This window comes from Prorops nasuta, unplaced genomic scaffold, assembly GCF_024137725.1.
Source record: "Prorops nasuta isolate Cenicafe-Biocafe unplaced genomic scaffold, Cenicafe_Pnas_1.2 PNAS00017, whole genome shotgun sequence".
NCBI lineage: Eukaryota > Metazoa > Arthropoda > Insecta > Hymenoptera > Bethylidae > Prorops > Prorops nasuta.
Window position 1 is genome coordinate 132193 of NW_027116814.1, and position 13663 is coordinate 145855.

Sequence of the window (13663 nt, forward strand, 5' to 3'; positions counted from 1 at the left end):
TCCCGAGAAGTCAGCTGGAGAAAAACGAATTATTTTCCTTATTATTTTAGTTATTTATCGTTGGCGGTGTCGCGCGTCGAGGCCTACCTGTGGTAGGCTCGACATAATTTTCGATATCTTTATAGAGTCCTGCCGGGACAAAATTGCCCGAGTTTTGTATCGTTTAACGGATTGATAGTCCAAGATTGAGTGTCGCCGGGCATCAATTCCGTCTCCAGTTCACTTTCAGCTTGAAGAGTATGTTCTCCGCTTTTGAGGCGTGTGAGATAGTTAGAGTTCTCTTTGATTAAATATTCGCGTCTATTAATTGTCGGTATGGGTGATTGGCCGTAATCATAGGCAATATTCACCACCTTTTTTTTCTCTAAAGTGAGTTGTATCCTCTTCATGTACCTCTACCTGATACTTGTAATCCTTGGAGAAATTATCATAAAGTGTAATAGTATGTGGCAGGCCAATTGATTTGCGAATTTCGACTTTTGCTCTTATAATCTAATTCTGAGGTGTTATTGATCGTTGTCAATAGCTTATTTTGTGAATAAACCTCAGAATTTTCATAGGTAAATCATGCCTTTTCCTGTATTCGGATTTTACCTTATTAGCTGCTGATTATCTTAGCCGCTTTATCGAAAGCCTCTCCTAACCAGACCCCTCTCCATTATCCAGATCGGGACCGAGCTAGCCCAGCATTTTGGGGAAAATTTCGCTATATCGAATCAGTGAATGTTATAGAGAATAACGTACTAGAGAAAACTGGTCTATGTGGACCTGGCGCCCAACATATCGTTTATAGAGTTTGAGTTAGAGCATTTGAGGAGAAACGTAGGAATCATCGCGTATTAGTTTTTGGCTGTATCGTATCATTCCCCAAATACCGTTTAATAGAGTAAGCATTATTTTGCTCTACGCGGCAAGTTTTATCCACTAGGGATTTTTGCCGCGTAACAATATATATTTACAAAGGTTAGAAGCTGAACTAAATTCTCCATAAAGGAATCTAAATGATCTTTAGCTTAACGTCGACTATTATGTGAAATAAAAATTGTAAACTTTTATTTGTAGTAATTATTGAATAAAAACAGAATTAAATATAATTATTGATTCCTTTTTTTATTTTAATGATATATGACTATTATTATAACTGTTTTATTTACCTAATAAAATATATAAGATATCAAAATATGTATGAAATAGTACAGGCTTGAAAATGTTTTGTTAACTTATTGATTGTTTTATTAGTATTACAAGTAATATTACTTAATATATTTCTTTTTTTATCGTAAAAGGTAATTTACTTAAAATGGATTGTAGCAGTACTTCAATTTCAACAGAAGAAGAAATTGAAATAACAATTAGGATAAAACGCAGATATATACGTGATCATCGAGATCCTTTTCAACACTTCAACAATGCAGCATTTAAGAAAAGGTATAGGTTCACAAAAGAATGTGTGTTACATACCCTGTTGCCGATTATAGACAATAAAATTGGAGAAAATTTAAACAAGCGAGGTCTTCCATAACTAATCTGGAGAAGCTATTAATCACCTTACGTTATTATGGGTCAAATTGTTTCCAAGTAGGTTCATAATTATAATATTAACATAATGTTAATTTCCTTAATTATTTAATAATTAATTATCATTTTAAAAAATAATTGACATTATATAATTACTCTATAAGAATATCAGTGGAGATTTAAGAAATATAAGCCAACCAACAATTTGTAGAATAGTTAAGCAAATTTCAAAAATTTTTGCTGAAGAGCTAGGCGATTTTATTTATTTCCCTAGAACTGCTGAAGACTGTAACAAAAACTATGAGCAGTTTTATCAAATAGCTAACTTCCCAAATGTAGTAGGCACAATAGATTGTACACATATTAAAATTAAGAATCCTGGAAGTGTTTATGGTGAAGCATTTAGAAATCGAAAAGGATGGTTTTCCTTGAACATTCAAGTAAGTATTCATTTTTGAGCATTAATCAATTAATTTCTGTAACATATTTTAACAGGCTGTTTGTGGCTCCAATCTAAACATTATGGATATAGTTATACGCCATCCAGGATCAGCACAGGACGCACTCATTTTTGATCGAAGTTCCATACGTGCAAGGTTCGAAAGAAATGAGTTAGAAGGAATTTTATTAGGTGACAGCGCATATTGAAGCCATACTTACTTATTAACACCCGTCTTAGGCCCTACCACTGAAGCAGAGAAATCTACAATAGTGCTCATATATCAACAAGAAACACAGTTGAAAGAATGTTTGGTGTTTTTAAAAAAAGATTTCCATGCTTGCAATCCTGTTTAGGGACAAAGCTTCATACTTCTGTAGCAACAATTGCTGCATGTGCAGTATTATATAATATAGGTTTAAGTTGCAATCAAAATGAACTTGATGAATCTGAAAATGATATTAACTTAGGAGATGACGGTGTGAACGAAATCTATGAAATGGAAGAAGATGGTACAGATATATTAAGTGGATTACAGTTCACAAATAATTTTATAAATACTCATTTTAGTTAAAATATTTATTTCTCTATTGCGAATACAAAAAATATATATAATATCAAATCTTTTTATAAGTTTTTTTTAACAAATATTATAATTTGTAACATCTAACTAGCTTTTAATTCATAAAACTCTTGAGACACTCTAAGGCTCAGCAATGTACAACTTCAAACACTGCATACAAACTACGAACAACTAGCGTTTAATTTACTTTTGAAACATTCTCCTCCACTTATATTACCCAGAAGTGGATGATTTCAATTCTTGAATCATTATCGTAAAGCTCATTCCTAAAAATTAACCACCAAAATTTCTATGCCACGTTTCGCTAATGTATCTTAAGAAATTCCTACTTTTATGCAGCTGTAAGCAGTGAAGCTCTTTGATATTTAATTATAGGTATCACTTTAGCTTCTAATTAAACAATATTCACTTCAAAAACTGTTTCAATTTTTTGATTTAATCCTGCCAAAGATAAAAGGGTAAAATCTTTCAAATTCAATTATAAAAGCTGATATATGTTTCAATTTACTGTAACGTTGCGTTCTCGCAACGCTACTATAGCTGCCATCTAGCGCTTTGCTAATCTCAAGCGCTAGATAGGCGGGTCGCGCACGAACTGGGGAGTTATCAACCGATAAGTATTGATCTAGGATCGATAACTTGTCGGCTCCCTAGTGCCGCGCGATGGGTGTAGCGGGGCAGGGGCGGGACAGGCGCAGGGCCTTACTTGCTCCCGCGGACTGCCCCGACACACGTAGTTTAGACGTCAAAGGTGACACTTAGTGCCCGAGATCTTCTCCGCCGCCGATATAACTTCGCGACCAAAGCCACAGTCGCTACCTAGAGGACCAGATATAGTGCTAGTGCAGCGACTGCAGCCCGGCCGCGAAACCATACCGGACAGCGGAGATTACCAGCCCTTTGGGCCAGTGTCGAGGGCGAGAAAGAGAGGAAGAAGCGAGAGTGAGAGCGAAAGCGAGAGGGAGAGAGAGAGAGAGAGAGAGAGAAAAGAAAAAAGCCACCCATTGTAAGCAGATTTTAGGGTGATTATTCGTTCTGTAATAAAGTCCAGTGACGTCCCGGGGTGTGCTAGGGCTTTAGGGCTCGTAGCAACGAACGGTTTTATAGGGAACCGCTGGCCCAGCTCACCTGTCACGGGTAAGCGGGCAACCTAGCGGAGTGGTCATTCCGTCGGACAGATAACGAATGTCATAAAGTGTAAAAGCGCGAATTAGTAAAAGTGTTCGCGATTACATCGATTCGTTGTGCGTTTGACCGTTGACAGGAACGTTCCCTTCAGTCAGTTCAAGGCCGCGGACTTAGTATAATTATCGTGAGGACTCGCGACCTTAGACATTCGAGAGTAAACAATCCGGGTCGTTGTTGTGATTGTGTACGCGGGAACGGAGTGAGTGCGAACAACCGTCGTGTGACGCGCACGCGTGGGAAGAGGGACTTATCCGCGTAGCGTCGCGTAGTAGTTCACTTAGAAATCCGCCGGTGGCGCGCGAGTACCGCGCGACAGTGAAGCCAGATCGTGGACAGAATATTCTCCCCACCATGCCGTCCTCTGCGCACGCAGCTCTCACACATAGAAAGCTGCTGCTATGTCCGTGAGATGCTTCACCAATCGTAGCACGCACACTTTTCCTCCGGTACATACGTGTATCGGTCTTCTTCGACAAGCTTCGGTAGATCTCGGGAGTGAGAAGGAACGATGTCGATTCTCGGACCTCTCTCGGCTCTCTCTTACTCTATAATACGATTACCAAACGCTACTCGCAAAGCAAAACAGAATCCTTTTCCTAATGCTTCGGTAGAAGTTAAATTACCGAAGGTCCCAGCCCGAAATTAAAACTTTCCTAAAATAGTTTTCAATTATTATAAAATGCTTATATGTAGCCATTAACTTATTAGATTTGATAATAAATACAAAAAATGCGTTCTTATAATTTCAAATGAGTTGAGGTATAATAAACTCAATGTTTATGTATTAATCTGATAACAAATGCATTTTTATATTTATTATTGACTTCAATAAGTTAATGGTTATTAAAAAAAATCCTTGTAATTAAAAAAAAATGAAAAATTTTTAAACTTCGCCAAGACTCGAACCCGAGCTCGCCGCGTGAGAAACGGAAACCTTACCGTCTGCGCTACAGCGCTCATTTGGTGGACCAAAGGCAAATCGGCCTTTTAAAGACTGACTACAATTCTCTCATTAACTAGTCATAAACGATCAAGAATTAGCTGTAATAATAAATACATTTATCTACGCAGAATTATTGCACTAAATTTATTATGTTTTCAATTTAAAGCATACATTTTGCACGAAGATACGATAGTTTAAGGGTCCATGCAGTACTCTAAATACAAAACTATTCATATTCTCCATTGTCATAAATTATTCGACTACGACACACGTAACATATATTATAATATTACTTAATTAATTTATAACAATGGAGAATATGAATAGTTTTGTATTTAGAGTACTGCATGGATATACCCTTAAACTATCGTATCTTCGTGCAAAATGTATGCTTTAAATTGAAAACATAATAAATTTAGTGCAATAATTCTGCGTAGATAAATGTATTTATTATTACAGCTAATTCTTGATCGTTTATGACTAGTTAATGAGAGAATTGTAGTCAGTCTTTAAAAGGCCGATTTGCCTCTGGTCCATCAAATGAGCGCTGTAGCGCAGACGGTAAGGTTTCCGTTTCTCACGCGGCGAGCTCGGGTTCGAGTCTTGGCGAAGTTTAAAAATTTTTCATTTTTTTTTAATTACAAGGATTTTTTTTAATAACCATTAACTTATTGAAGTCAATAATAAATATAAAAATGCATTTGTTATCAGATTAATACATAAACATTGAGTTTATTATACCTCAACTCATTTGAAATTATAAGAACGCATTTTTTGTATTTATTATCAAATCTAATAAGTTAATGGCTACATATAAGCATTTTATAATAATTGAAAACTATTTTAGGAAAGTTTTAATTTCGGGCTGGGACCTTCGGTAATTTAACTTCTACCGAAGCATTAGGAAAAGGATTTTGTTTTGCTTTGCGAGTTGCGTTTGGTAATCGTATTATAGAGTAAGAGAGAGCCGAGAGAGGTCCGAGAATCGACATCGTTCCTTCTCACTCCCGAGATCTACCGAAGCTTGTCGAAGAAGACCGATACACGTATGTACCGGAGGAAAAGTGTGCGTGCTACGATTGGTGAAGCATCTCACGGACATAGCAGCAGCTTTCTATGTGTGAGAGCTGCGTGCGCAGAGGACGGCATGGTGAGGAGAATATTCTGTCCACGATCTGGCTTCACTGCCGCGCGACTCGGTGGGACCGCCGCGAAGCCACTAGTGGCTCGAGCGCGAGGTTAGCTAGTACGTCATCGGGACTTCAGCCGCGTTCGCACTACTTAGGCCGCGTCCACATTTAGGACCTAGCGTAACACACCAATAACGTGTAAAGAGAACCGAGTCTTGTATTGATCACCGACTTTATAATAAAGAGAGTTGACCGCAGTTATTGAGTTATTATATTAGCACCCCATCCCAGATATTCGCGTACGAAGGGTTAGAACCCCCTCTGTATAAATAAATATTCGAGTATTATCAAAAGTACATCGAAGGCGCCCGGGTCTTGTAGGAAGTCGCCTATTGGGACGCGAACGCGATCGGTGAGGGATCACTCCTCCCTCCCCTTCTATACTATCCCTAAGGATAGCCAGTAGCGTCACATTACATATATAATACCTTAATATATATTGTGAATCTTTGTGTTATTTAAGTCCAAAAGCCTTTTTGAAATTTATAAAATGTAACAGAACGTAAATATTAATAAATAACAGAACTAATTTAAACGTCATTCTTTAAGTGGTTACTTTTTAATTCATCTTCTTCTTTTAAAAGTTTAACAATCATCACTTGTGATTCAGCTTTCGCTGTTTTTAATTTATATTTATGTAGTTGACGTTGCTGGACAATAGATTCTGCAATTTTTATTGTTTTTAAAACTTGTTCACCATTTTGCACTTTGTTATTATATATTTGAGGACAAAATTCTTGCAATAGTTTCTCTGTCTCAATAGGTACTTTTGTGTCATCAATATCTTCTTCTAAGGAATATTTTGAATTTTTAATTACTTCAGCATTAATCTCTTCAAAGTGATTGACATTACTTGCATATGATTCTTCGTTCTCATCACACTGTTCTGGGGACCTCGGTCTTTTGCAGTTTAAAAGGTTTGTAATGTTATCTTCGTCACTATCATCAATGTAATGAACACCACTAACTTTAGATTGCGAAGAAATGTAATCTGCATCAATGCAAAAATCGCTGTTATAAATTATCACAATAAAATCATATAACATGCAATTTTATAATAAATTATAGAGCTCACGATTCTTTTCAAATACGGAAGTACTATCAAAACTGTTTGTTATTTCTACGTCATTGAACGATGTGATTGCATCAACTTTCTCGATTATTGCATCTCTCTTAAATGTAAAAGATGGACCACCTCCTGTTAGAAGACGATGTGCTCTCTCAGTACTGTGCTGCTTCCTTGTCCTATGAAATATTTTTATATATTATAATAATAATTAATTATCATATTGGTCATTACCTCTGAACAAAATTATCCCAGCACTTTTTTAGCTGATACGGAGTTCTTTCACAAAATCCGTGGGCATTATAAATTTGGCTAATTTTTTTCCAGGTTTCTTCTTTTTCTTTAGCACTCGTGCCATCCGCAGCTCGATTTGCTATGATATACTTATATTGATCCACTATGTTACATAGAATTTCTTTTTCTTTTTCACTGTATATAATTCTTCCCATTTTCATATGAAATTATAAACTTCACTTTTTAAACTAGAGGTGAAAAACAGATATAATAAACACTAGAGGATAATGTATTAAAAATATAAATTCTTTCTTAGTTACCTTAATTAGATATCAGAAACTTACATTAATCTTGTATAATAACATATAAATTTTTATGGTAATATTTAAATAGGTTCAATTTGAGATAATCCAATAAATCATTCATTCAGTAAACGCCAGAACCAAATTAAATAGATGTAAAATATTTCAGTCTTTCTCAAAATCTCTATTGCCTAGTTCAGTGACCAGAAAGTTTAAAATTTATGAAGACATCGAGGATTAGAAATAGATTCCTATTGGTCGATTTAAATGGATAGCAACGGTAAGAATAATAATGATTTCTTTGCAGGCTAACTGGAAAGCAACAAATAACAGAATATAATAGCAGTAACATAATAGGAAATAGATATTACATACCTATAATATGCATTAGGAAATTAGGATATCACCATTGTCTTCTTTTCACTGTGTCTGTTATTCTTTTATCAACAAATCAAAGAATGATATATATGATTATTTAAAGACAAATTTTTTAAAACAAAGAGATTTCACCACGTACGACCAAGAGATTAACAATCTTTTAAAAATACATTCTTTCCGTTCTATTCGCGCCACGCAGTCTCCCACAGTCTCCATTTAAAAGTTTGTTCTAATTTCAAACGATTATGCTGCGTAGCGCCATCAATATAATTCTGAAAAATGCCTCGAGTTATCTCAAGTCGAGTTCGAGTCGAGGTGGAGGAACGACTGTGAATACGACCGTAATATTACGCATGGGTACGGTAGTGCCCAGTTTCTCGCTCGCGATACGCGCAATGACCTCGAGCTCGCGTACGAACCATTCGATGCACTCGCCACCCTGATGAGCATCTTATCTCGAGAGTGACGCATCGCGAGCACTTTTTATATAATAGCCTACACTTATAGATTCATGTTTCTCATAAATATTACTACTACTGTTCGATTGTTCAATTTTTGATAAAATGCACTCCAGATCCGCGTATACGACGAATGGCACTCGTTCCCCATTTTTGATGTTCTTGAAGGAAACCCAGCGATCCTCAGACTCTCTCGGTAGCATCAAGCGGAGATTATCATTGAGCTGCGCGCAGTCCTGCTCATGCGACTAGAGCCTCTCCACTGTGCGAAAGTAGTGGAGACATCTACAAAAAAAAATATAAAACATATGCAGTTATATTTGTATCATTATTAATACATACCGATCGCATATATAATGCGCATTTTTTTTCTTGGTGAATTGACTTCGTACCAATCTCGAGAGATTCCTTATGCACATAAAATGTGCAGCTCCCTGTTCATCGTTAACGAGAAGAAGAATAGCATGCCTCGATCTCTTCTTCTTCGTCACCTGAAGAGGTACGATTTTTGCGTCGATATCTTGCTCTTCATTCTCCAAGGTAAAGATGTTAACCGACACGTCATTATCCGTCTCGAATTTCGGGATCTGTTTTAACGTAGTCGGAAAGGTTATGCTACCGACGTCTAAAACCGTCCGAAAATGTGAATAAGAGGTCGTACGATTTGGATGAGCCGTAGGTTTTGCCGAATAGAGTGCCGCCGTCACGGACCACGCAAAACATGCATTATCACTGGTTTCCAAATTTATCAGAGATTTCCTACTGGCGATAGCAAGTGGCAGAGTAATTCTACAACCCGCGTGCAACGGATTAAAACGATTAATGTTAACTAATAAATAATGGATTTTTTGTAAAGCCCATCCACTATCACTCTCTTGAAATTCGCTTAATTTTTTCATCATAACGTATAAAATATTTTTCCTAAACCAATCACTAAAATTATCAGTTTTATACAATGTTGCGTTAGTCGTACTAATGTTTTTTTCATCACTATTGTCTTTGGAGATGAATTGTCCGTTAAATACACAATTAACCTTAACACAATTTGCAATAACAAATACCTTATCTATACGCACACGCACTAATACTTCCGCGTCTACTAAAAAATCCTTCGGCTTTATATAATTACTATTAACTACCATACGGCTGTATATTCGACTTCGAAACGCCGAATCAAGCTCCTCCCAGATAAGTCCTTGAACGTCATTGCTACAACAAGCGCCTGATTTAATATGATTCAGTTCTCTCTGCGCTCGTAGCAATAGACACTTTATAGACGCGATTTCGGCGAAATTCTTTTGACGCGTTCCAACGGGCAAAGCTCGATCCGCGTTGCTCAATCGTCTAATATGCTTGCGACATTCCAATTCCCATGCATCGTATTCGTTCGCGCTATTGATTGTAAAAAACTTTCTTCGCAATTCAGTAGACATTTTTGTTTCTTTAAAAAATTTAAGATTCTGTCATACGGTAGGCAACAATAAATTAATAATTGTGAATGTGTCTTTCACGAAGAGTAACGCTCATATATAGCGAATAGAAAATGGGAGTAGGGGTGATATACACATCAGTAGTGTGGCTATGGGGATTCTGGGACCGCGAGGCGAGGGGGTCGGGGTTCCGCGGGGGGAAGGGAAATAGGGGAATTGCCCCCTCTCCTCGTGCGGTTGTGCGCATTGTGTGTCACCCACGTTGAACTCGTTTGGTGTGGGGTACACATGTGACCTCCCCCCCTCTTACGTTAAGCAGTGGACGCCTTAGGGAGAGAAAGAGAGACAGAGAGAAAGAGGGAAAGAGAGAAAGCGAGGGAAAGAGAGAAAGAGATAAAGAGAGAAAGAGAAAGAGAAACCGCCAGGCGCGAGCCAGGAGAAGCTGCTGGTTACTTTAAACAATAAGACGCGTTACTTAATACATTATCGCGCTCTGCAACAATGTATGCGTAATGGACTCGTACTGGAAAGAGAAAGAGAGAAAGAACATTCGTAGAGAGCGATGCAGTGATCGCTCCCCCTTATTTATGTTACAGTATCTTTGATGATCGTCATATTCATTTGTATATCCATCGTCGGAGATACTTACCATTCGCTCTGTAATAAGAGCGGAGCCTACGTGACCTTAACTACAGAAAAGTGTTTGGGACGTATGTGAAAAACACTTAAAAACATTCAGAACAGTTTTCAAGCTGTAGATCCCCCTGGAATATCTCAGTCGAATCATCGTCCGATGTCGGTTGAATGGAAATCTTCAAGGGTTTTATGTTATGATTTGTATATTTTTTTTTCTTTTTTTATTTGCAATACTTATATTACGGGGTACAGTGGATTGGTGGAGAGGTAATTGAAGAAACACCAATGAAAGGGAAAAAGCCTTTCGGCATAAAAAACCCTCTTTATTGAAATACATATGAATTATATATAGGCACTGGGAATTGTACGTCGTGTCGAGTCCCAGCCACTTAACAAACACTTTATCGCCTTTTCTGCGCAAGACAAGTCCCAAACGTTAGGAGTTACGACAGTATACTTCAATGGAGTAGACTGCATATTTCAGGTCATTCCAGATGACTTCACAATAAAAACAGCATCTATAATTAAAAAGAAAAATTATTTATATTTATAATTTTTTTTTATTAACTCTTACCGATTTGGTGGTGACTGACAGTCACACAACCCACAAGCTCACATAAGGTGTATATTACGTAAACGTAATAACAATTGCTGCCTACGCGAGACTGCAGGTTGCTCCCCTGCAGGTTGCTCCGCTGCAGGTTGGTCCGCTGCAGGTTGGTCCGCTGCAGGCAGCATCTGCGGGGCGACGGGCAGCGAATTTGGTAGTCGCAGTGGCTTCTGCTGCTGCTACTGTTCAGGTATCAAGCGATACCCTTTTAGCACTGCCTGCTGCTGCTGCTGCTGCTGCTGCTGCTGCTCTTCATTATACCGAAATGGTCTCACTATTGCCACTGGTTTATTATACTTTTCTAAATCATTTAAAGTAACTTTCTTCTCCGGTAAATTTATTGACCGTGTGGAGCTCATGATGTCTCACTGAAGACTAAAGTGAAGAGTGCTACCCTCTACGTATTCCAATCTTCTCTCTCTTTTTACACTTGAGATGAAGTTTACGTTTCTTTAGAAGAGAAGTTTATATCCATTTCTCAATACGTATTAGGTTTCTTTCCGTTCACTCCAGATGAATTAGTAAAAGGTATATTTACAATAATATTTTTCAATTCATTTGATAAAAGAAATAGTAAAGGTTAATTTACAATGATATTTTGTCAATTTGTTGGATAAAATAATTTAATAGTAAAAGAAAAAGAAATGTGGTGGTTCCTCTTCTTCTCTCTTAGTCTGCTTTGACGCAATATCTCTTTCCTCCTCCTCCTCCTTCTCCACTGCTTTTTTCTCCTCTTCCTTCTTCGTTTGCTTTGACTCAATATCTTCCTCCTCCTCTACTTTTTTCTCCTCTTCCTTCTTGTCTGCTTTGACTCAATAACTTTTTCCTCAGTCTGTTTCTCTTCGTCTTTCTTCACTTTATTTAAAAAAAAAAACAAACAATAATTATGAAAAAATGTAAAAAATAAATACTTACAGTTTTTATGCAAATAATGATGCTGTTTCCGTTCATACTCTTCGAAGGAACGATTGAAAAAATCGTTAATTCGATTGACGTATTCCTCTGTCAATTCTGTGGGAAGAGTGGGTGAAAGAGGAACAATATCCTCTTGAATCATGATTAATTTACACTTTTCGCAGCTCATTTTTTTTCCTGTGTGCAGCACCGACGACGGTATAAGATTGAATGAAGATTTGGGGACTTGTGTTCTCCACTTTATTTCTCTAAATAGTTTTTAAAGAATCACATATTTGCTTTTATCCACTTGGCAACAACTGACACCTCCTCGTACGGCCAGTGGATACGTTCATTGTCCCAGTTCGTCTCTCGAACGTGTAAATTACACTGTGTTTTTTCAAAATCATATAATTTAATTAAATCCTTAAACTTAGGAAAACCATACACTTCTAAATTGATATTTTCCACATACATGCTATTCAATATATTTTTTTCCATATACCCTCCCTTGTAGGCGACTACGGGATTCTCGCAGGTTAAGCAATCTCCAATAAAATCTTCTACATCCTCCTGCTCGTATTTCTCGAATCTCGTTTCACTGTATTTTATACCATGCACCATATTGAGCAAATACCACACAGTTTTTTTGTCTTTCTTACTAAGGTTCTTCATAGTCTCACGCAAACGAAAAGATGCGTAAGAAATTTGGTTACTTTTTAAATCAATTATAGCTATATCTTTATATTTAAGTTCTTTTTTATAAACTAAGAAACCTTCTATATCCATTATGTGAGTTATTCTATGCATTGTTGCGATCACGCTATTCTCGACGAAGAAATAAAACTGAAATGAAGCTCCGAAGCAATCCCCTTAGAGAGGAAGAATTTTTATCGTTTCTTTAAAATATAAAGTTACATTTGATAAGGACTCCATTCTTTCCTAATCAAAGGAAGATATACCCTCTGCATAATCTCCGCAAGATATTTTTTTCCTATCATCTTTTACCTATAGGTTACAATCACAATGGGGGAAAAAAACATTGAATTTTAATACGTTTAGCATATTTGTTCCCCTGATGGAGGGGGAAAAGAAATTTCTTAAATGCGATAAAAAAAAGATCGTTCAGTATTGCATCGAGCGACTGACGACAATGACACCGACATTCGTTGATTTTCGAGGTTTTGTATTGACCGACAAAAGTTTTATAGTTAAAGAGTTTGCGGTGTTGCGTGATAATGAAGTGTATCACAATGTATTTTCACCACCATTTCAAGAAGCTTGGTTGAGCGATCTCGAGAGAGAACAGAATGAGTAAGTATTTTTTTGTTTTTTAAAGATAAAAAATATAATGTTTTTTTTTCTTTTTAAAGTTGGCTTTATTTTAATCGCCATGGATTCAATTTGACCGACGGTCATTCACCTTATTACAAGTATAAAGATGTAATAAGAAAGTATATAACGTCATACGAGGAGGATTGGATTTTCGTGAAAGGACGGGAGAAATATGATTGGTTGAGAAAAATTTGTAACTTAGAAAATATATACAATGTTAAGGAGTGTGAGTGGGGTAAGTTCTGTCTTAGAGGGAGTAAAAATTTCGAACCACCGTTACCCAAGTGTATGAATCATTATGGTATATGTTCACTGCAAAATGTCTACTATATGAAATCTGTATATGATCAAAGAAATAAATGAATTCTGAAAAGAAAAAAATTGATAACAATGTATATCAATGTCAGTATGCATCTCGGACGAAACAATGGGATGTGTAGATACCCCTACTTCCATTCT

At 36.8% G+C, this 13663-nt stretch overlaps 1 protein-coding gene across 1 annotated transcript; it reads left to right on the plus strand.

Moving 5' to 3' along the window:
* The first annotated feature begins 387 nt into the window (after nucleotides 1-387).
* LOC136779746 (putative nuclease HARBI1) lies at nucleotides 388-2531 on the plus strand. The gene is made up of 10 exons (XM_066737508.1): nucleotides 388-442; nucleotides 527-534; nucleotides 603-794; nucleotides 1240-1247; nucleotides 1312-1448; nucleotides 1508-1578; nucleotides 1683-1958; nucleotides 2014-2149; nucleotides 2198-2266; nucleotides 2314-2531. Exons 1-10 carry the CDS (start codon nucleotides 388-390, stop codon nucleotides 2529-2531), a joined length of 1170 nt encoding a protein of 389 aa, XP_066593605.1.
* The last annotated feature ends 11132 nt before the right edge of the window (nucleotides 2532-13663 follow it).

Excerpts from the sequence above, each read along its gene's own strand:
- LOC136779746 (XM_066737508.1), top strand. The coding sequence starts at position 388 with ATGTACCTCTACCTGATACTTGTAATCCTTGGAGAAATTATCATAAAG. Across the intron at positions 1,449-1,507 it reads GTATAGGTTCACAAAAGAAT|CGAGGTCTTCCATAACTAAT; the intron begins GTGTGTTACATA and ends AATTTAAACAAG. Across the intron at positions 2,267-2,313 it reads AGAAACACAGTTGAAAGAAT|GGACAAAGCTTCATACTTCT; the intron begins GTTTGGTGTTTT and ends AATCCTGTTTAG.